The 23,138-nt window shown below is 46.8% G+C and overlaps 1 protein-coding gene across 4 annotated transcripts in view; it reads left to right on the top strand.

Annotated features, from left to right (window-relative positions):
• Positions 1 to 23,138, top strand: part of LOC132235100 (adhesion G protein-coupled receptor E4-like) — a 59,323-nt gene that overhangs the window by 1,400 nt on the left and 34,785 nt on the right. For all 4 annotated transcript variants that reach the window (XM_059696906.1, XM_059696905.1, XM_059696904.1 and 1 more), the window contains exon 2: positions 23,046 to 23,096. In XM_059696906.1, the coding sequence (XP_059552889.1) occupies positions 23,046 to 23,096 (51 nt within the window). The remainder of the gene's footprint in view (positions 1 to 23,045; positions 23,097 to 23,138) is intronic.

The raw sequence follows: 23,138 nt of genomic DNA, 5'->3' as shown, positions 1-23,138 counted from the left end.
CATCCTGCTCGTTGTTCAAATCTGCGCTCGCTGTGGGCCACCCACCTCTGCTGCTGCATCTGGAACGCTGCAGGTTGATCTGGTCGGGGCTTTTCATTCCTGGTTAGTAGTAAGTCAGAGTCCTGGGGTCCATCCTGGTAACGACCTGTCCTCAGTTTTCAGGGCATTTTCCAGAGTTCATTATAGCGTTCTACCAGCCCAGCTCCTGCTGGACTCCAAGGGCGACGCAGTCGCCGTTCAATGCTGTGGCTCTCAGCTCAGTCTTGCACGTGACGTCCGGTCATTGCCAGCAAGGGACACGGATGCTGCTCTGCACCACAGAACAGTGTTGACAAGCTGCAATGTCAGTCATTTCCAATGGGAGGCCCCAGGCTTTAGCTGTTGCTCACAGGGTTTTTTGACTGGTATGTGTCATTTTCCTGTGTAGCCAGGTCTTCTGCTGGGGCCTCTGCTGGGAGCAAGTGCATTCGCTTCACCATTCCCTGGACATATAATGATGGATGTCCTGTGACACGATATACGTCAGCCCACATGGTTTGTCCCCACGGGGGTCTGTTGCTGATAGTCCAGTCCTGAGCATGCCACTCAGGGGGCTTTGCATGGGGCGTCAGGTGGCACTGGAACCACACCTGCTCTCACTGGCGAAGGGCCAATAGGCTCTCCCTCGAGTGTCTTTTCAGCCTCTCCTTCTGACACCAAGGTGACTGGCCCCAACAGCGCCTGCCATTCCTGGCTAAGTGGGGACGTTGAATGGACCCGTCTCTGCCGCAGGTAAACACTCCATCTCATTAACGCCTGTGTCTGTGCTGCGCCCGATTTTCAGGGTGTGAGACACGTCATGCAGCCACCCCATGATGGGATAGGTGGTCCGCACCGTTACAGCAAAGCTTCCAGGCGTAGGCTGTTGCCTGCAGGGGGTGGTAGGTGGTAGGTGAGCTGTTTCTCTATTAGGCTGTGTCTTTCTTCAGCCCCTTTCCACACCTGGGACCAAAATCCTTTTGGGAGGCGGAGTCTCCCCTGTCGCTGCCAGAGACCCCATGACACCCCCTCCTGGGTTACATGTGCATCCAATTCGCCAGGTAGGGCTGGATCATAGATACCAAGCGCCTGTACCTGTTTACCTGCTCTTTTGCCTCAAAAGCCCGCTGGTGCTTCTCCTGCCCGTCCCACCATTGTCCTCTCCTTCTAAGAGCATACAAAGGTTGCAGGTGCACTATTCTACAACACATCCTCTGAACACTGTAGTGGGTGTTCACCACCCCAAGTCAAGTCTCCTTCTATTACCATTCATTTCCCCTGTACCTTTTTTACCTCCCCCCTTTTTCTTTTGGTAATCACATACTCTTGTCTGAGTTTTCAAGTTTGGAATCAAAGTGATTCTTAATTCCTTAAAGCTTCCTGGTGACATTCAGAGTCTACACATGTCTCCCTCAAACATGACAAGCCAGTCAAAGTCTTGGTCAATAAAATCAGTTTTCAACTGTGTCCTGTTATAAAGAGCACATGATTGAATTCACGCAAACAACCATATTGCCATGACAATTAAGTAATACTCTCTTATTAAGAGTTTCAGAATTCTAGAGGGATCAGGTAGAGAAAACATACAAATGCCTTGTATTGCTTATGAAGGTGTAATTTACCAGACTGCTCTAAGGAAAAAACAAGGGTGCTTATATCTGGAAAACAAAACATTTTTTTTTTTTTAAAATCAGCAATATTTTTTAACAAAGTCATAAAACAATAATTAGCCTATATAATCAATTCTTCTTTATCCAGATCATGTCAGTTTTTCCATAAATCCTGATCTTGCGAATTTATTCTCAGAAAACTCTATTTTAGAATAAGTCACTGTTTTTTCCCATGGATCTTTAAGATGAAATCTCTTTGCAAATGCATCACGGTAAAACAGTGACTGCAAATGACAAAACTTAAAATGACAGTTATAGATCTGATTAAAATGCAATTGACAAAGAACTCTGCTTTTCTGTAAGATGTAACATCCCAAAATAACAATTTGAATGTAAAAGTGGGCCATATTCTCCCCCCCACCCCTCCCCACCCCCCCGCCCATGCCCTCCTCCCGCATGCTGCTCTGGCACAGGGCTGAAGGGCAGCCCTGATCCCTCAAGTCCCGGGACCACAGCAGCCTCTGAGTCTCCAAAAGGAAGACTCAAGGTGTTCAAAACTCATTTAAAATTGTTCCTTCATTTTGCCAGTGGCACTTCCATGCCACTGTTACCAGGACTGAAAGCGGTCCTGCTGGCGTTTTCTGGATCTCCCCAGAAAGCTCACGTGGTGGTCCCCTCATACCACAGGGAGCTCCTTGTCCAAGGTGGGGTTCCCCACACTACATTTCACACTGCCTCCCATCCACCCCCTTCACCTGCCTTTAGCTCTACAGGAATTTCTCTGGAATCCAACCTGCCCACTAAGCCAGTTGTTATGCAAAGTGCTGAGGGCGAGATCTGAGAAAACCTTGCCTTTGGTTCTTGGATTCCCCCCAAAATAACCAGAGGACTGGCTGTGAAAGACATGGGCTTATTATGACTTATGCCATGGCCAGTGCTATTGTTTCACACCACTCAGACTTTCCCAACACAAGGTTTTATGGAAAAACACGACCTGCAGGGGGTGGGGGATGTGCTAATGCCCACCGCCCCCACCAGCTGCGTGTGCTCAAAACTGCTAGCTGTTTTCTTTGAGATGCTGGCCAGGCTCCCAAGGTCTTACAGTTCATAGTCTTCCCACAGGATGGGAGGAGCTAGAACATGGAAGGGGCCCAATTTCCCATTTACCGCTCCCTTGCTCAACCCCAAACCAGAATTGAGACAATGATTGGGCCTAAGCAGATCCCAGGTGGCACAGGGAGGGAGTGGAGTGTCAGAGAGGGGAGAGGTGGGACTGAAGAGCATGTTAATGAGGGGTTACTGCTGGGGTAACCACCACTCAGTCCTGCTGGGGACCCTTCAGGAGGCTTTGTGTAATGTGCCTTTGAAGGGCAAGAAGTCTGAGCTATCTGTTCTTCAGTCCTCATCTGAAACCGCAAAAAATGACCCATGTCTCATCCTGTGGGTGGACAGTCAAGGGTGTAACTAGAGTTCTAAGAGGACACGGGCCAGAGTCTGTTCTGTTCCATAGGCAGGGATAGGCCCAAGGGTTGTTTTCTGTAGCTGCAAATGAAGATATATCCTTCAGAGGCACATTGCACTAAAGAGTTAGATGTTGCTAGAGCAAAGGCAGTCTTTACTAGCCAGTCCGGACAGTCTCCAAGCAAGGTTTTCCTGAAAGTAGTCCCAATATTTTAAAGGAGATGTGGGCCCTGGTTAGTGTTGCTCAGGGTTAGAGTGTTGGCCTGGGCACTGAAGGGTTTCGGGTTGGATTCCTGGTCAATGATATGTATGTGGGTGCGGGAGGCAACCAATTGATGTGTCTCTCTCACATCGATGTTTCTCTGTCCTCCTGTCTCCCTTTCCCCTCTTTTCCTCTCCCCATCCCTTCCACTGTCTCTAAAAACCAATGGGAAAATATCCCTGGTGAAAATTAACAAAAATAAAAATAAATCAAGGGAGATGTGGGGGTTCACAACTGCTGGGATCTACAGGAAACCAAGTATTTGTAGTGCTGCAAGAGAGTGGTGAATTCCTTTCCTTAGGAACATGGAGGCTAGTATTTCCACTGTTCAGTAATGTTTGTAGGTTTGCTAACACAAGGAGGGGTTGTGAAGGAGAGTGGCTTTTGCTATTCGCCCTGGAAGCTAAGCTGATGGGTGTATGGTAGGCGCTCCCAAGCTTTGCTGCCTTAACAGTGCAGGGTGGGATGGAGGAAAAAATCTCAACAGGAAAAATTAAGGGTCACTATGGTCTAAGCCAGCAGTAGGCTTAGGATGACAAGTCCAACCGGGTGACAGATAAGCCAAGGAAGCCGTAACTTGGGAGAAGCATACAAAGGCATTATCTGTCCAAGCAGATGCCCGCGGAGCTGGAGAGCATAAGAAATAGGAAGGGAGCCCTGACCAGTTTGGCTCAGCGGACAGAGCGTCGGCCTGCGGACTCAAGGGTCCCAGGTTCGATTCTGGTTCAGGGCATGTACCTTGGTTGCAGCACATCCCCAGTGGGGAGTGTGCAGGAGGCAGCTGATCGATGTTTCTCTCTCATTGATGTTTCTACCTCTCTATCCCTCTCCCTTTCTCTCTGTAAAAAATCATTAAAATATATTTTTTTTAAAAAAGAAAGAAAGAAAGAAATAGGAAGGGTGACATTGTTACCTAGCTTTTGCCAAGGTCTGTCGCTGGAAAAGGCATGTCAGATCCCCTTCAGGAATGCAAATCACTTCTTTGAACTGGAGTTTGGTGTATCCAGGCTTTCACTCCTGCGAGCTACAGCCGTCCACTGGTTGTTGTTCTGGTCCTTGGGTCCTCTAAGTCTTCAGTCTGTGCCCGGCTAGAAGCGGGGAAGGGGAGAGGAGGGGGGGGGGGAAGGCAGAGGTTCCTCTGTGGGAAAATAAGAGCTGGAAAGAACAAACTTGGGCAAGGTTAGCAAAACTAGCCCTAGGTGTTAAACACAGTGTCTAATTTCCGTATCCTGTTCTAACCCAGTGGGGGGAGTCCCTAGAACAGAAGTTCGGGTTTCCCATATACAGTTTCAAAACTATTCAGTTTGAGCCCACATCTAGGGGCTACCCTGATCCCGAATAGGCAATAGGAGGCACCCGGTCTCGTTGCAAATGTGCCTCCTGACAGCTTTGCCCAAGTTTTCTCCAAGGTGTGGCTCATGTCTGTTTCCCAGTTCCAGTAGACAGGGGTTCAGGGCCCCTGTACTCTCCATCGGACCTGCAGTGCTTGACTGACTTTCTAGGTGACTTCAGATATAAATGATGGCTGTTCTGAATACTGTTAGGGAGTCCGAATCTGGGAATTAATTCCTTGAGTTTTCACCACCTCAGTCACCTTTTCAGTTCGAGTCAGGTATGCCTCAACCCATCCGGAAAAGGTGTCCACAATCACCAGCAAGTATTTGAAATTCCTGGTGGTTTTAGGCAAACTGGTAAAGTCAATCTGACAATCTTCGAATGGGGCATGTTCCTTGGTATTGTTCCTTCTCGGCTGGGTTGCGTTCTATCTTGGGGTTATTTCTAGCATCTAATTAGCAACCTTGAGTTATTTTTTGAATAGTCTTCTGCAAACTCGGTCCCTTTAAGGCCGGATTAAATCAGCCAGTGCATCCCACCCATAGTGCATTCCTTCATGCAGATGTCTCAGGACTGGGTATACCAGAGCTTTGGGCATCGCTTCTCCATCAACAGCTAGTGTCAGTGTTAGCAAACCCCCACTCACGGCCTGTTCTTTGCCTGGCCCTGTGTAATGAGGTTTCAATTCTGTCAAGTCTAAGTGGGGTGTTAGAGCCCCAATTAAGGGAGTCTTCCGGGGCTGCTTGCTTTGCTGCTTTATTGGCTTTTAGATTCCCTCTAGTTACCTGGGAATTGTCCTTCTGATGCCCTGGGAAATGCATAATGGCAACTTTGAGTAGGCAAATTACCGCCTTAAGTAAGGTTAGAGCCTCTTTTGGATATTTAATGTCTGTTCTCCAAAGTTAGAAATCCTCTTTCTTTCCATATTGCCCCATGAGCACGTATAGCATGAAAACAAGTTTAGAGTCAGTACATATACTGAGCCGTCTGTCCTGAGACAGTTCCAGCGCCCTGGTGAGGGCACTCGGCTCAGCTTTTTGTGCCGAGGTGCCTGAGAGTAGGGCATGTGCCTCCATTACCTTGCCATTGGTCACCACCGCATACCGGGCTTTTCTTTATTTTCCATGAAGCTGCTTCCATCAGCGTGTAAGTCCCAGCAGCTGCTCTGACAAGTCTGGTCACCTGGGGTAAACCTGGTCAATAATTTCTAAACAGTTATATGGCGGTCCCAGCCTGCCTTCACAGCTGGGAGTGGCTGGGTCCTGCAGAGTAACATTTGGTGTCTGCAAGGTGGCATTTGGGGTCTCTAACAGGATGGCCGGGTTTGTGCCCATTCATCCAGCCTTTAACCAGGAGCCCACCTGGTGGGGCGTGAACAATGTGATGGACGGTCCCAGGGTAAACCCTTCTGCTCCCCGAAGGACATTTCAGGCTGCCGCTGCCGCCCTGAGGCAGGGAGGCCATCCTTGGGTGGTATGATCTGATTTCTTAGAGAAACACGCATTCGGCTTCGGGGAGTTTCCCACCATCTGGATAAGCGCTCCGAGTCCAATGCCCTGCCCTTCACGTATATAAACTTGAAAGCCTGCTGAGGGTCGGGCCATCCTAATGCAGGGGCTGGGGTTAATTTTTCCCTTTGGTGTCTCAAAAGCCCTCTGACATCCTGTGTCCAATTCCAGGGGAGGGCTATGTCGACCCCTTTCTAAGAATCATAGAGTGGCTTAGCTATTGGCCCAAAGTTAAGAATCTACATGTGACAGAATCCTGCCATTCCAAGAAGCTCTCGGAGTTGTCTCTGGTTCTCAGGAGGCTTAGTGGCAGCAATGGCTTCTTTTTTGGTCTGCCATAAGACTTCTCTTCCCTATTTTTTTTTTCAACAAAGATTCCCCAAAGACTTACTTACTTACTTACTTACTTATTATTTTTGTTACTCCTCACCCGAGGATATTTTTTCATTGATTTTTTTAGAGAGATTGGGAGAGGGAAAGACAGAGAGAAATATCGATGTGAGAGCAACACATCGATTGATTGCCTCCTGCACGTACCCCAACCAGGCCTGGACAGGGGAGGATCCTGCAACTGAGGTACGTGCCCTTGACCGGAATTGAACCCAGGACCCTTCGGTCCTCAGGCGGATGCTCTATTCACTGAGCCAAACCAGCCAGGGCTTCTCTCATGGTTTTAACTTGAACCCTAAATAAAATAAGACACTTCTTGTGCGAAAATCTGAGTCTTGAGGGGAAACTTTATATGCACAGGATGCAAGATGGTTAAAGACTTTGGTAGTATTTTTTATTTTTTAAATATATTTCTATTTATTCCAGAGAGGAAGAAAGAGAATCATTGATTGTCTACCTCCTACACAATTCCTACTGGGGATCGAGCCTGCAAACCAGGCATGTGAACTGACTGGGAATTGAACCATGGTCTGGTTCATAGGTTGATGCTCAACCATTGAGCAACACCAGCTGAACTGACAGTATTTTTAAAACAAGTCTCATAAGAGTTGCCAGTAGAGTCCAATTATAGGTCTCTCAAGTCTTAGGCTAGCAGTTCTCTGAAAACCATGGGAGAGTTCTTAAATCCCTATGGCAACACAGTCCAACAATGCTGGGTAGTAGTTTTACTCACTGGGTTCTGCCATTTGAAGGCAAAGTAATTGCGCCTGCTTATCAATTGGAATACAAAAGGCATCCTTCCCGGCTGGTATGGCTCAGTGGTTGAGCATCGACCCATAAACCAGGTCATGAGTGATTCTGTTCAGGGCACATGCATGGGTTTCCGGTTCAATCCCCAGTAGAGGGTGTGCAGGAAGCTGCTGATCAATGCTTCTCTCTTATCATCGTTGTTTCTATCTCCCTCCCCTTCTCCCTTCCTCTCTCTGAAATCAATAAAAAAAAAAACAACCACAATTTATTTTATTTTTTTTAAAGAAGGCATTCTTTAAATCCAAAACAAAGAACCAACTACTGTTCCCTGGCACAGCTATCAACAAAGGGTTTGGGTTGGGGTCAGCTGGATGAATGTCCAGAGTAATTTCATTAATAGCCTGTAGGTCCTGGACAAAATGGTATTTGGCTTCCTAATGGGCAGGATTGGTATTTTATATGATGATCTGCAAGGCCTAATTAATCCAGCTTTTAGAAATTCCTGCAGGATGGTTGTAAAGCTTCCTTTTTTAGTGGGTAGTTTTCTCCTAGGCACAATTGTTTCTTCCTTTAACTGAACAGATACTGGAGAAAGATTTTCTGCTGGCCCAGATCCTGTGGGCCCACAGGGTCTTACTTGCTCAGAGATTTCGGGTGGGAAAATTCCTCTGGGGGCCTCTGGTTTCAGCAAGAAACATCTGGAGCTTTAGTGTGTGTTCCGGGGGCACCTGCAGGGGGAGCTGCTGCTTCTTGGAGAGAAAGTCACTAGAGCAGGGAACTTGCAAAGCAAATCCCCACCCAACAGAGGAGTCAGGCAGCCTGGCATGTGAGGAAAGCTGTGAGTTAGCTTTTGGCTGGCCTCCCCTCCCGCCAGCATTCTAGGGGCTTAAGGCATCGGTTCTCAACCTGTGGGCCGCGACCCTAAGACCATCGGAAAACACATAGATAATTACATATTTGTGATTAATCACTATGCTTTAATTATGTTCAGTTTGTAACAATGAAAATACATCCTGCATATCAGATATTTACATGACGATTCATAACAGTAGCAAAATTACAGTTATGAAGTAGCAAAGAAAATAATTTTATGGTTGGAGGTCACCACAACATGAGGAGCTGCATTAAAGGGTCACGGCATTAGGAAGGTTGAGAACCACTGGCTTAAGGGAAGCTTGCTTTCCAGGGTTTTCCTGAAACCCCCGACGATGCCACGGAGATGGATGGAGTAAATTACTCCAGTGTCCACAAGGAAGTCTATGGGTTGGTTCCCTACTCTCAGTTGTACCCGGGGCCCCTGTGGGGAGATAAGAACGGGGCCGGGTAATATCCAAGGGAGCCCCTGGGTCCCGTCATTCCTCATCGGAGTCGGAGCCCCCATGCCACGCAATCATGTTTCTACGCTGACTCCTGTATTCTTTCAGAGCTAGTCTAGGGCATTCGTATTTCCAATGCCCTTCCTCCTTACAATAAGCACATTGGTTTGGGCCTAGAGGCCTCCTCCACGTCGTTTCTCTCCGTCCCCATCCAGGCCCTAAGACAATAATAGTCGGCTGCGGCGCTTGCATCTTCCTGCTATAAGACATGGCAATATTGACCAACTGCTGCGGTTTCATCCCCAATGTTCCCGTCAGCCCTAGAAGCTTGTTCTTAATGTGTGGGACACTCCCTTGGACGAAGGCCAGATTGACTAGCCACACATTTTCCGGCGCTTCGGGGTCTATCTTTGTGTATTTCCGGATGACTTGGTAAATCCTCTCTAGAAAGTCAGCAGGATCCTCGTCAGGCTTTTGCTGTATTGCCAATACCCTGTCTAGGTTGTTTTTCTTAGTCACCCCTTTCCTTAAGCCTTCTAGAATGCACCTCCTGTAATGCTCCAGGTGCAGTAGGCCTCCGCTGGTTAGATCCCAGTGAGGCTCCACGACAGGCACTGCCCCTGCTGGGAAAGGGGTTCTGCTGGGGTTCTCTGCGTAAAGCCGATAGGCTTCCTCTATGGCCTTATCTCTTACTAGTTTTCTCTCCTCACTTGTTAGTAGGATGTTCAGGAGCACCTCTACATCGGCCCAGTTAGGTTGATGGGTGGAGAAAATATATGCAATGAAATCAGTTGTTTTCTCGGGGTCCTCTTGGTAAGAGGCATTAACACTTTTCCAATTAAGTAAATCCGAAACTGAAAGTGGGGTATGTGCCCAGTAATATTCCCTCGGCTGGCCCAGTTGATTCATGCCTCCAGTTGGCAATTGTCTCGGCAGACATGGCACTGCTCCAGACTGGGGAGCCCCTGGTCCGCACTGGGTGCCCTGTGAGGTCCTAGAAGGGGAGACTGTTTGCTCATCACACGAAGGAGGGGCCTTGGTGGCCTGGGTTCCCTGATTTCTGAGATCTACCGGGGTCTGTGGGGGCGGCAACGGTGGATAAACGCCACCTCCCTGACTTGGTGACCCTGGGTTCCGGGAGGCCGAAAGAGCCCTTTCCTCATTCTTTTTCCCCTCCTGCGTCTTACTGTCTGCAAGGGGAGGCTTCGGCTTACTGTCTGCAAGGGGGGGCTTCAGAGAGCTTCCCCATGGAACCTTTAACATATTGCCCACCTTGACTGCATCATTCTTCTTGTGCAGACGCATAAAAGCCTCTATATAACATAGTTCACCCCATTTCCCAGATCTTTCACAGAATGACTGTAACTGCAAAATAGTATAGTAATTCAAAGAGCCATTCAGGGGCCATCGCTCTTGGGACTCCAAAACATACGTAGGCCAGACCTTATTACAATAGGAAATCATTTTCTTCTTTGTCATTGGCGGATATCCATAGAGATGCCAATTCTCTAATATGCGGCCGAGGGGGCTGTCTTTCGGGGTGGACTGTGTTGTTCCCATAGTTACTAGCCAAGGGCAGAACCAGTGAACTGGGAAGGACGCAGTTTTACCAAGTAGGGCTGCCCCTGCCTAGAAACACAGGCAGGAACACGATCAAGAACCCTACACAATCTACACAACTGTGACAGCAGCGGAGTCACCTCCGGAGGCTGAGCACCCTGAGCCAGCGGGTTTCTAGTCTTTTACGCGTAAGCTCCTGGATAAGTTGGGGACTTTCCACATCCGTTGCAGTTTGGGCCGTTGGCTGATGCAAGAAGCCAGCGCTGGCGTAGTTACAGTGGTGCAAGCAAAGGAGGTTTATCTGCTCTCGACTTGCCTTCTCACAATCAGAGAAGCATCCAGAACCCAGAAATCCATATACAACCAGACCAGAGCAATTACTCCTCACAGATCCCCGTACAAGGGGAAGGGGGACTGAATACAAAGCCTTGCCACCCGCCAAGTGGCGCCAATTGGTTCCCACGGAACCCCAGATGAATCAAATGAACCCAGATGGCAGGGGGCAGCGGGTTTCTGGTCCTGCCCACCAGGCACTTTTCCCAGTCAGCCCGCAGTAACCCGTTTCCTCCCCTCAGCTGGGCCTCATAGGCGACTGGCCCAAGAAAGAGACAGTCCCCGGGGTAAAGACACCCGGCAGCTGCTGGGGACTCTCAAAATCTCAGCCCCTGGCGGCCAGGGGGACCCCCTCCGAAATCTGGGGACTTACCCGGGGCTCCCACTTGCTCCTGGCTATGGCTCGTCAAGTCTGGAAAGAAATGACCCCAGGCCAAGTCCGGTTCTGCCTGTCGCCAAACTCAGAGACACGTGCTGGGGTGAAGGAAAGGAGTTTTACTCCAGTTGCCAGCAAGTGGGGAGACGGGAGACTTTTCTTGTCCTCAAACACCCACCTCGCCGCACAGTGCAGGCAGGATTTTATGCAGGGGGGGAGAGGTGAAACCGGAACAAAGAGACCAGGGGAGGGGCTGTAGGGCTGCAAAGGCCGCGCCCCCAGGGAAGAGGGTCTGGAAGGAGGAGGGGCTGAGGGAGGGTGGCTTCCCTTCCCAAGGTTTATCTCTGCCACAATCTCTCAGGCTTTGTAGTTTTGGTTGCCGACACCTGGTTCCCTCAGACCAGTGGTTCTCAACCTTCCTGATGCCGCGACCCTTTAATACAGTTCCTCATGTTGTGGTGACCCCCAACCATAAAATTATTTTCGTTGCTACTTCATAACTGTAATTTTGCTACTGTTATGAATCGTCATGTAAATATCTGATATGCAGGATGTATTTTCATTGTTACAAATTGAACATAATTAAAGCATAGTGATTCATCACTAAAACAATCTGTAATTATGTGTTTTCCGATGGTCTTAAGCGACCTCTGTGAAAGGGTCGTTCGACCCCCAAAGGGGTTGCGACCCACAGGTTGAGAGCCGCTGCCTTAGACTGTGAAAAAGGAGAGAGAATAACACAGGGTTTTATTGACATACTCTTTAAGAAACCAGAAGGTCGGCTTCAGCCTCAAAACGGATAGAATGCAGAGCCTCCTTATCGCTTCATTGGAATGTTAATTTGTGGCTACAATCTCAGGGCTGGACCCGGGGGCTAGGGTAACTCCCAACCATTTCTGGCTTGTCCCCACGGGGCTGGAGAAAAATGGGATCTTACAGGGGGAGAAGGGAACCCCTCAGTGGTAGGATAAGGGGACAGACACTTCAAGGCTGCTACACTGATGACCGCCAAGAGGCTCCGTGCTCAGAGTACCTTCCTTTAGTAAGTTACAAAGACCTGGACTTACCCAGCCTTGGGCTCTGGGCGTTAGGGTCTTTGTGTGAGGGGGGAGGGCATGAGTAAGAACAGTACCACGGTTGTCTAATAATTATTCACTTCACTAACTACAGATAAGAAGTTTTCTTTCGGACCCTGGAAACTGGAGGATGAAACAGGCCTGTCAAAGATAAGACACCCTAAAGCCCAGATGGGCCCATGACTCAAAAGAGAAATACATTTTGAGAACAGACCAAGCACAGGGCACGCTTTGATTTGGTTGCTGTGCCCAGACCCTGACCCCCTCCGGGAGTTTTCCTCAGGAATGCTGACCATTCTCTGGTCCCAGGAATGGGCTGAGCTGTTTGTAACATCACATAGAACAAGCATGTCAGACTCAAAGGCTAACCCGGGCCAACTAAGCCAGTTTTAAGTTTATGAGGCTGCCGTCCCCCTCCCCCCAAAAAACCCCAAAAGTTTCAATTTTCATAGAAACGTAAGTTTATTTCAGTAGAGACATGCTGAATACAAAGGGCTGAAATAAATGAGTCATCCTTAATGAGTATTTGTTGTGGGCCACAAGTTTGACGTACTTGTCATAGAAGATTAACACCTTGTTATCAGACTTGGAGCTTCTGAAGGCCGGACTGCAGACTCTACCCTCCCCTGTCCACGTCAGATTTGTAGCTCACAGCTGCATGTAGCTATCTTCTCCCTCGTGGGTGTCTATAACCAGCCAACTGGTAAGGAGGGTCAGAGCAGATTTTTGTGAGGGACCCACTGCTCTCCCATACTGCCAACATCATTGGAATAAACGCTCATATACGATGCAACCCTATCTCTGCCTAATTGGCTCAAGTAGTGACAGGCAGCCCGGACGCTTTGGTTGTCGGTTACATTTGGAGTAATAATAATAATAATAAAAAAATACCATCGGATGAGTCAAATACAGGCTAGGAGTTTTGAAAGAAGATCTAAGCAAGCATATTGAAACTGGACAACGAATGGGCCCGGGCTGCCTGTCACTACTTGAGCCAATTAAATTGCAGAGTCAGGGTTGAATCATAGATGAGTGTTTATTCCAATAAGGCCGGTAGTAAGAGAGAGCAGCAGGTCATCCAAAAAAAAAAAAATCTGCTCTACCCCTCCCCATAAACTGCTTATATTGGGTAGAAGGACAAAGATAACATGGGAAAGTAGTAATTAGGCATGGGGAAGTAGGGAAGGTATAATGGTTACAGGTTGCTGGCAATGCGGGCTTGGGGGAGGAGTAGGGGGAGGGTCGAAAAAGATGGGCAAAAGGCGGGCGCCTCGGGACCCGATTGTTTCAGCAACAAAGTTGTTAATCTTTCCTTGATTACAGGCAGTTCTCGGAAAAGGAGATTATGTAACGGGACAAACAATGGGTCCTTCTGCTGTCCCTACTCCAGCCAATGAAGCAGAGATAGGGTTGAATCTAGTAGGAGCTTTTCTTCCAGTACTGCCCGCAGCATGGGAGAGCAGCCAGTCAGCCACAGAAACCTGCTCTGCACCCTACCATGAGCCAGTTGCTTATACAGTGGGGCCTTGACTTAAGAGTTTAATTCGTTCTGAGACCGAGCTCGTTAAGGAGCTCGTTAACTCAAATTACTCTATCAACTCAATGCAAAAAATTGGCTGAGAGACAGCTGGTATCTCAAAAAACTCGTTAGTTGGGACACTCGTAAATCAAGGCCCCACTGTATAGTAAAAGTACAAAGGAGAAGTAGGCAAAAGGGCAGTTCACAGATGTGCAAAAGGACTAGGGGTCTTCAAAGGGCTTAGTGATATGCAGGGGCTGGGGTTACACGGGGAAATAGCCGAAAGGAGTGCCAGATGGGCAGTTAACAGGTGAGCAGGCTGGAGGTCTGCAAAGGCCTGCAGGTGGGCAAAAGGGCTGGGGACCTTCATGTGAGGTGGCCCAGAAAAGCGGCGAAGAGAACAAAGAGAACCGAGTGAATCAGAAAGAAAAAGGTGAAGTTTATTTGCGTTCTCGGGCGAGACCCACTGACCCAAAAGGTGGGGCCAGTGAATGTCGCGCCTCCAGGGAGGGAGGGGGATATTTTTATTCAGGTGTTTGGTGAGGGCGGGGGGCCTGAACTGAGGAAGTCTGCACCGCAGGATCATCATGACATTCAACTGAGAAAGTCTCAGCTGCAGGGGAGTGGGCGGAATATTCAGGACGAAGTTCTTATCTTATCTGTGTGGGGGTATGTGAATTCAGGGAGAAGAAGCTGGTATCTGTGTCCGGCATGTTGATCTGTGAGAAATTCCAGGGGAAGTCCATTATCTCATCACATGCCTGCATGCATCCGAACCTGGGCTCTCTCCGACCTAACACTTCAAAGGGCTGGCGATTCCAAGGGCTGGCTTTAGCTCAGCGGTTCCTTCACATACGAAGGGCTGGCGATTCCGGTTTCTGCAGCAAAGTTGTTCATCTTTCCATGATAACAGGCAGCTCCGAATGGGGAGGAAGGGGGGCATCTCCGGGTCAGCTCCAGCCGGGTGGAATGTGCCTTCTTTCATCAGAATAAAACAATCACGGTGAACAGAGCAGGGTTAATGTTTCTCCCAATACTAGCTGGTTCCCCAAATTCTATTGCTGCCCCTTTCAAATAGACTGCATTCCGATGTTAGCTCCCATATCACAAGGCGTACAGCTCTCAGCTTACTCTAATCAGAACAGAACAATCATGGTTAACAGAGCATGATTAATATTTCTTATAATTATAGCTAGTCCTGTAACTGGACAAATGATGGGGGGGGCGGAATTTATAATCTGATAGATAGAGCACCTGAATTAATCTGAAAAATAATCATATTAATTTTAAATCCTAGAATACATATACTTATGTGAACGGGGGGGGGGGGGGTAAGTTTTTCTAAATTTCATTTCTTAGGCCGGTGCAAAAGTGATTGAGGAGGTGACTCAGCTATGGACAATGTACCTACAATGTACCCTGTGTTAACATAAAAAAAACAACCATTGAAACCTGTAAAGGATTTTTGGGAGTTTATTTGAGCCGAACTGTCGCCATATGCCGGGAAGCAGAACCTCAACGAATTAAGATAATGCTCCGGAGAATGGCGGGGTTACATTAGTATTTATACATTGCAATCAAAAGAGGGAGATAGGTGGGTTACATGAAATTCATTGGTGATAGATTAAGGAGGAGGGATAAAGCAAAGCAGGGAAACCCCTGGGATTGGATAAAAAGTAAAATGATGGACACATACTTAGGTGGGTGCAGGATCAATTAACATGATAATGAGGGAATCTGTGGTATCTGTCCTGGCGCCTAGCACATTTGGTTGTGCCCCAAGGGGTCCAGAAAAAGGGAAGTTACAAGTTAACAAAGACATTTCAAGGGTGTGTTATCATAGATGCAAAAAGACAGATAGGCTCAGTTAATTTAAAGGTTGACCTTGTCAGTGAAGATACTGGCCCAGGAGGTAACTACCCACCATAACTGCTTTAGTTAAAGTTTAATTTCAGACCATCCTTCGTGGTTACTTTAGGTCTCTGAGTTTGCAAGGCCGCCATGCAGGCCTCCCCTGAGCTTGTCAGGTCAGCATGTGACCCCTTTCATCCATACCAGCAAGCAGAACCATTATGCATGGACTCCAGACATTCTTTCATCACTTGATGACCAAGAACAATAACTGAATTCTGGAGACCTCCAGGGCTGCAGGTAGCTGCATTCCATTCCCAGCCTCACCCTAGCCCATCCCCCTTTATAATCCTGTCCCCTGCACCTTGCCATAAAACAGGTTTTGGATGCTTGTAAACTCCCCGTCTTCTTGGTTGGCTGGCCTTCTCATATTTGATTCAACCCTGCCTTCGTTATTGGGCATTGAGACTGGCAGCCTGAGCCCACCTGGGGCTTCCTGGTAACACAATCAATGGGTCTGGTCTGCCTGTCACTACTTGAGCCAATTCAGCACAGTTGAATCATATATGAGCGTTTATTCCAATAATGCTGGCAGTATGGGATAGCAATAGATTGCCCACAAACATCTGCTCTGCCCTCCCCACCATAAACCAGCTACTTATGCTGAGTAGGACAAAGCTTACATGGGGAAGTAGGCAAAAGGGTATGCCAGATGGGCCATTCACAGGCCTGGAGATTTGCAAAGGCTTGAGGGTATGCAAAGGCTGGGAAGACACAGGCCTAGGACATGATTACCCACCACAAACTGGTTTTTAGTTAAAAAAAAAAAAAAGTTTTAATTTCAGACCATTCTTTGTGGTTACTTTAGGTTTGTAAGGCCACCATGCAGGCCTTCCCTGAGCTAATAAAGTTAGCATATGGCCCCTTTTGTCCACAGTTGTTGATTTTTTTGGGGGGGGGAGGGGGAGCATTCACAGGGAAATTGCTGATGTTTGAGTATTTTTTACTTACAGATGTTGTAATGTACCCCTCGAATCACAGAAGGATGCCCCAAGAAGTCGAATTAAAGAGTCACATTTGTTGCAATCCAGGACTATGAGGGGCCATTTTGCTTTCCCAAATCTCATAGTAATAAGATGGTAGAAAAACCAGGTTTATATAGGCAAAAATCACAAAGGTATTGATTATATCCCAGGGTTTGGAATGAGGAACCTGGTTCGCAAAAAGCAGTTTACAGAAGCAGAATTAAGCATGTTAATTACAGTTTTGGGTCTCGGGATCACTGAGTTGACAGAAACACATTATCTGGGACCGCTGGGTTGACAGGAACACATTACACATTATCTAGAGCCCTCGGGTCTTGAGACCACTGAGTTGCCAGGAATTCATTATCTAGAGCCCTCGGGTCTCGAGACCACTGAGTTGCCAGGAATTCATTATCTAGAGCCATCGAGGCAATTTAGAGTAATTGTGCTGTCCTGGTCTTGGGACCACTGAGTCAACTGGAACACATTATCTGTGGCCACTAAGACAATTTAGGATAATTGTGCTGTCCTGTTTCCCAGGTACAGAAGAATGTGCTTTCTAAAACCAGTAAGATAACAATCAATGGGATAGTCATTCAATTGAATGGGATGATTTATACAATTCAGAAAATCAAAATAACTTTTCTATTGTTAAGCCAAACAACAGGATTAGAGTTAAACTACAGTTTCTACCTGAGATGGTTGCTACCATACTTCTCAGACATGGCCATGTCATATGATTCAGCCTAATAGTATTGTAAGCGGAGGTCAACTGAGTCCTGGGCTTGTGCTACCTGTCACCACCCAGCCAAAAAGAAGAGACAGGGATTGGATTATAAATGCATGTTTGATAATACCAGATGCTGGTAATCTGGGAAGGTGACAGGTTAAAACCCTAGCATCCACTTTCCCCTCAGGGAAAAGCAATGTGGGTAAGTACAAGGGGTTCTGGTGATTTGCAGTTCTGGAATTTGAGTCCCTGTAGGGGTCATGGGTCTTTTTCTTTTCTTTTAAAATAGATTTTTATTTATTTTGGAGAGGAAGGGAGAGGGAGAGAGAGAGATAGAAACATTAATGATGAGAGAGAATCCTGCATGCCCACCACTGGGGACCCAGCCCGAAACCTGGGCAAGTGCCTTGGCCAGGAATTGAACCCTGACCTCCTAGTTCATAGGTTGATGCTCAACCACTGAGCCACAGAGGTCGGGCAAGGGGTCTTGGGTTTTGATGAATGTCTTCCTTACTGGTCCCAGAACAGGATGGCCAGCATTTTGAAACTGGTCAAGCGGTGATCAGGTTGTGCATCATCACATTGTTTCTGAGACCTACTCAATCACTCTCCACATTCCTGGTGGCCAGGTAGGGAAGTTCAGGGCTGCATTAAAAGTCTCTTTGTTCTTCCCTGGTCAACTGAGAACTGCAACAAATCTTAGCCAGAACATACGGTTAAATATATATAGTTAACTAATCAATTAAGCATCCTGTTAGTAAAAAGGAAGGGGAAAGTAAGAGAAAGGAAGAAAAGAGGGGAAAACAAAACAAAATCCAATGATTTTTATTCTACCCTTCCACCCCTATCAGTATGAATCCTTAAATATGATGTTTTTGTCAATACTCACAATATAGAGCAGAGGAGTTAGGATGAGCTGGTGTTGACCGTACCTTGTCCAGGGGACTTGTCTTGTCCCGTGATAATCCAAATAATCCTTGCTCCTCCCCTTCTATAGGCTACAAATCCAAGTTACCTGGATTTTATTTTATTTATTTATTTTTTAAAAAACATATTTTATTGATTTTTACAGCGAGGAAGGGAGAGGGAGAGTTAGAAACATCGATGAGAGAAACATCGATCAGCTGCCTCCTGCACACCCCCTACTGGGGATGTGCCCACAACCAAAGTGCATGCCCTTGACCAGAATTGAACCTGGGACCCTTCAGTCCACAGGCCGACGCTCTATCCACTGAGCCAAACTGGTTAAGGCAAAGTTACCTGGATTTTATTTGTCCCACTTAAGTCTCTGAGTGCTGATGTTGGTCATGAAAGCAGCTGCCTCTAGAATTTAGCGAAGGATTCCAACTCAGCCTGCTTGCAGTGAAAGGGATAAGGGCAAATCCTTTTCCCAGGGCTGGTTATTCAGCCCACCTACCAAGAGAGAGTGCTATTCGTAAATTTGTGGCAAAGTTGTCTGCATTTCTGAGTTCATCTCCAACTTCAGTATGAAGCTCTGTCTAGTCATATGGTAGACATTTTTAGGTCATCCTCACAATAGATCATCCTGAAAACATTCTGATTTGTTCCAAATTGGCCATAGTCTCGGACTCCTGGGATTCTTATGTTCTATGTGTTAGGTTAGGTGGCTCAGGAGGCGGCATAGGAAATAAAGAGTCCAGTGAATCAGAAAAGAAAGAAAAGGAAAGGTTTATTTCTGCGTCCCCGGGAGACCCACGTACCCCAAAGACAGGGCACATGGATTCACGCCAACAGGGAGGGGGGCGCTTTTTTTATACTGTGGTTGGGTGAGGGGCGGGGACATGAGCTGAGGTATTCAGCCGAGGAAGTTTCTGATACAGGGGGTTAGCAGGGGTATTCAGGAAGGAGTCAGTATCTGTGTGGGGGTCGTGTTGATTCAGAGAGAAGAAGCTGGTATCTGTGTCTGGCCCACTGATCTGTTAGAAATGCCAGGGGGAGTCCATTATCTCATCACACGTCTGCATGTATCCGATCCTGGGCTCTCTCCCACCTAACACTATGCTATTTCACTCTCTCCTTATTCCAGAGAATGCACTGGTTATTAAGAGGTTAAACCTGGGCTGTTCGTGTAGCTACTGAGCACTCGAAATAAGACCAGTCCAAATGCATACTGAGTTTCAAAGGCTTAATACATACAGTAAAGAATGTAAAATACTTTATGAATAATTTGTTTCATAGTGATGGTGTGTTCAAATAACATTCTGGCTTTAGCTGGTTAAATAAAATATATTATTGAAATTGACTTCACCTGTGAGGAAACCAAGATGGCGGCGTAGGTTAACGCAGGAGATCGCTGCCTCGAACAACCACTTCAGAGATATAACTAAAGGACAGAACGGACATCATCCAAAACCACAGGAAGGCTGGCTGAGTGGAAATTCTACAACTAGGAGGAAAGAGAATATCATACCCAGACTCAGAGGAGGCGCAGTGCTGAAGTGAAATACTCAGGTGCGGAGTGCGCGCGCGGAGCGGGCTGGCGGCGGAGGGCGCGGTTGTTGTTTTCAATCGGGAGGGAGTTTCAGACTCTGAGCTCCAGATCCGGGCGAGTCTCTGGGGAGCAAGACTCAAACGGGAGAAGCGGGACTGTCTGGCTTCGGTCGGAACTCGAAGGCAGCTTTCTCTCCGAGGTTTGCAGCCATTGCTGGGACTCTGAGAGGCCGAGCCCCTGGGGAAGGAACTGAGAGCAGCCATAACTGCTCGCTCCGGCCCTCCCTGTAGATCCCTGGGGACCCGCCCCGCCCAAGCCCTGCACAGAACCATTTGCCGGATAGCCTCAGGCAAAGGCTAGATTAGCACCGCCTTAGAGATCCAGCACAGAAGCCCTCCCACTGCAGACCCCGCGGACTCTCATAGCCAGTTAGCCTGGAGGTCAACTCACCCCCGGTATTGCCGACATCAATCAAGGCTTAAAGGCAACAAGACTGCACACAAAGACCACTAGGGGGTGTACCAAGAAAGCATAAAAAATGCGGAGACAAAGAAACAGGACAAAACTGTCAATGGAGGATATTGAGTTCAGAACCACACTTTTAAGGTCTCTTAAGAACTGTCTAGAAGCTGCCGATAAACTTAGTAAGGCCCTCGAAAAGACTGGTGAGACCGCCGATAAATGTTGTGAGATCCTCAAGAGATCTAATGAGACCCTCGATGTTATATTGGGGAACCAACTAGAAATTAAGCATACACGGACTGAAATAACGAATATTATACAGACTCCCGATAGCAGACCAGAGGAGCGCAAGAATCAAGTCAATGATTTGAAATGCGAGGAAGCAAAAAACACCCAATGGGAAAAGCAAAATGAAAAAAGAATCCAAAAATGCGAGAATAGTGTAAGGAGCCTCTAGGACAGCTTCAAGCGTACCAACATCAGAATTATAGGGGTGCCAGAAGATGAGAGAGACCAAGATATTGAAAACCTATTTGAAGAAATAATGACAGAAAACTTCCCCCACCTGGTGAAAGAAATGGACTTACAGGTCCAAGAAGCGCAGAGAACCCCAAACAAAAGGAATCCAAAGAGGACCACACCAAGACACATCATAATTAAAATGCCAAGAGCAAAAGACAAAGAGAGAATCTTAAAAGCAACAAGAGAAAGAAACCCAGTTACCTACAAGGGAATACCCATACGACTGTCAGCTGATTTCTCAACAGAAACTTTGCAGGCCAGAAGGGAGTGGCAAGAAATATTCAAAGTGATGAATACCAAGAACCTACAACCACGATTACTTTATCCAGCAAAGCTATCATTCAGAATTGAAGGTCAGATAAAGAGCTTCACAGATAAGGAAAAGCTAAAGGAGTTCATCACCACCAAACCAGGATTATATGAAATGCTGAAAGGTATCCTTTAAGAAGAGGAAGAGGAAGAAAAAGGTAAAGATACAAATTATGAACAACAAATATGCATCTATCAACAAGTGAATCTAAGAATCAAGTGAATAAATAATCTGATGAACAGAATGAACTGGTGATTATAATAGAATCAGGAACATAGAAAGGGAATGGACTGACTATTCTTGAGGGGGAAAGGGGTGTGGTAGATTCAGGAAGAGACTGGACAAAAACCGTGCACCTATGGATGAGGACAGTGGGTGGGGAGTGAGGGCGGAGGGTGGGGCGGGAACTGAGAGGAGGGGAGTTATGGGGGGGGAAAAAGAGGAACAAATGTAATAATCTGAACAATAAAGATTAAAAAAAATAATAATAAAAAAAAAGAAAAAAAAAGTAAATTTTATATTATGTATACTTACACAATTAACTAAAAATAAAGTGACTTAAAATAAAAAAAAATAAAAAAAAAAAAAAAAGAAATTGACTTCACCTGTTTTCTCTTTGCCATTTAAAAATGAGTGGACCACCCTAGCAGGTTTGGCTCAGTGGATGGAGCGTCAGTCTGCAGACCTAAGGGCCCCCGGTTCGATTCTGGTCAAGGGCACGTACCTCGGTTGCAGGTTCCTTCCATGCATAGTTATTACAACATTATTGACTATATTCCCTACGCTGTATTTTATATCCCCATGACTATTTTGTAATTATCAATTTGTACTTCTTAATCCCTTCAACTTTTTCACCAGTCTTCCTTACCTTTCTAGCCATCATCAAACTGTTCTCTGTATCCGTTTGTTTCTCTTTTGTTAGATTTCACATATAAGTGAAGTCATATGGCATTTGCCTTTCACTGCTGAAATATTTCACTCAGGAGTATACCCTCTAGGTCCATCCATTTTGTTACAAGTGACAAGATTTTGTTTTTTATGACTGAGTCATATTTCGTTGTATAGATGCACCGTGTCTTTATTCATTCATCTATTGATGGACACTTAGTTTGCTTTCATATGTTGGCTATTGTAAATAATGCTGCAATGAACATATGGGTGCATATGTCTTTTCAATTTAGTGGTTTTGGGTTTCTTTGGATAAATACCCCAAAATGCAATTTCTGGGTCCTTCTTTGTCTTTTGTTTTAAAGTCTATTTTTAACTGACACATGTGGGTGTGGGACCAGCCTGCTTGGTGTCTCCGGTCCTCCTACCAGTATCGATGTAGCATCTTTTTTATGTCCTTAGTTGCAGGACTTCTGTTCAGCTAGACTTCTGGTAGTTCTCAATGAGGGTTGCTCTGTAGTTTAATTGAAATTTTAATGTGGTCGGGGGAGGAGATGAGTACTGCCTTTACCTACGGCACCATTTTGGCCATGGAACTCATGGTTTCACCCCCTGATTTCCAGGGATGGAGAAGGGCTGGAGGTTGAATCAGTCATCAATGACCAACTAGCTAATCAATCATGCCTATGTAATGAAGTCTCCGTAAAAACCCAAAAGGATGAGTTTCAGAGAGCTTCCAGAATGGTGCCCAGAGAGGACATGGAAGCTTAGTACCCCCTTCCCCATACCTGGCCCTACGAAGCTCTTCCACCTGGCTGTTCCTGAGTTGTATCCTCTTACAATAAACCGGTGATCTAGTAAGTAAAATGTTTCTCTGAGTTCTGTGAGCCACTCTGACAAATTAATCAAACCCAAGGAGGGGATCATTGGAACGTCCAATCTATAGCCCTTAATCTGTGGATGTCTCTGGATAGACAGTGGCAGAATTGAGTTGAATTGTAAAATACCCAGTTGGTATCCACGGATTGTTTGTTGGTATAGACTCTCCCCCCTCCCCCCCGCCAGTGCACATTAGAATTGGGTGTCAAACTTCTTACAGCTGCAACAGATGTACCTCTCATACTGTAGTAATACATGATGCCTTTCATGACCCTTGGGTTTATAGTTTGCCTGGAAGAGTCTACAGTAAAGTGAATAATGGCAGGTGAAGCCCGGAGCTCACCTAGGCCTCAGCCAAGCAGAGCCCCAGAGCATCCCCCACCTGAACTATCCCCTTCTCTCTCTATTCTAGGCCTCAGTGTCCTGCTAATTCTGTCAGGATCAGAAGTGGAGAATTCTGGAGGTGAGTCTACGATTTCAAAGGTCAGGGAAAGGAATTTGGGGT

This window comes from Myotis daubentonii, chromosome 5 (assembly GCF_963259705.1).
Source record: "Myotis daubentonii chromosome 5, mMyoDau2.1, whole genome shotgun sequence".
In the NCBI taxonomy this organism is placed as follows: Eukaryota; Metazoa; Chordata; class Mammalia; order Chiroptera; family Vespertilionidae; genus Myotis; species Myotis daubentonii.
Note: the sequence above shows the minus strand (reverse complement) of the source record. Positions and strands in the feature narration are given on the sequence as shown.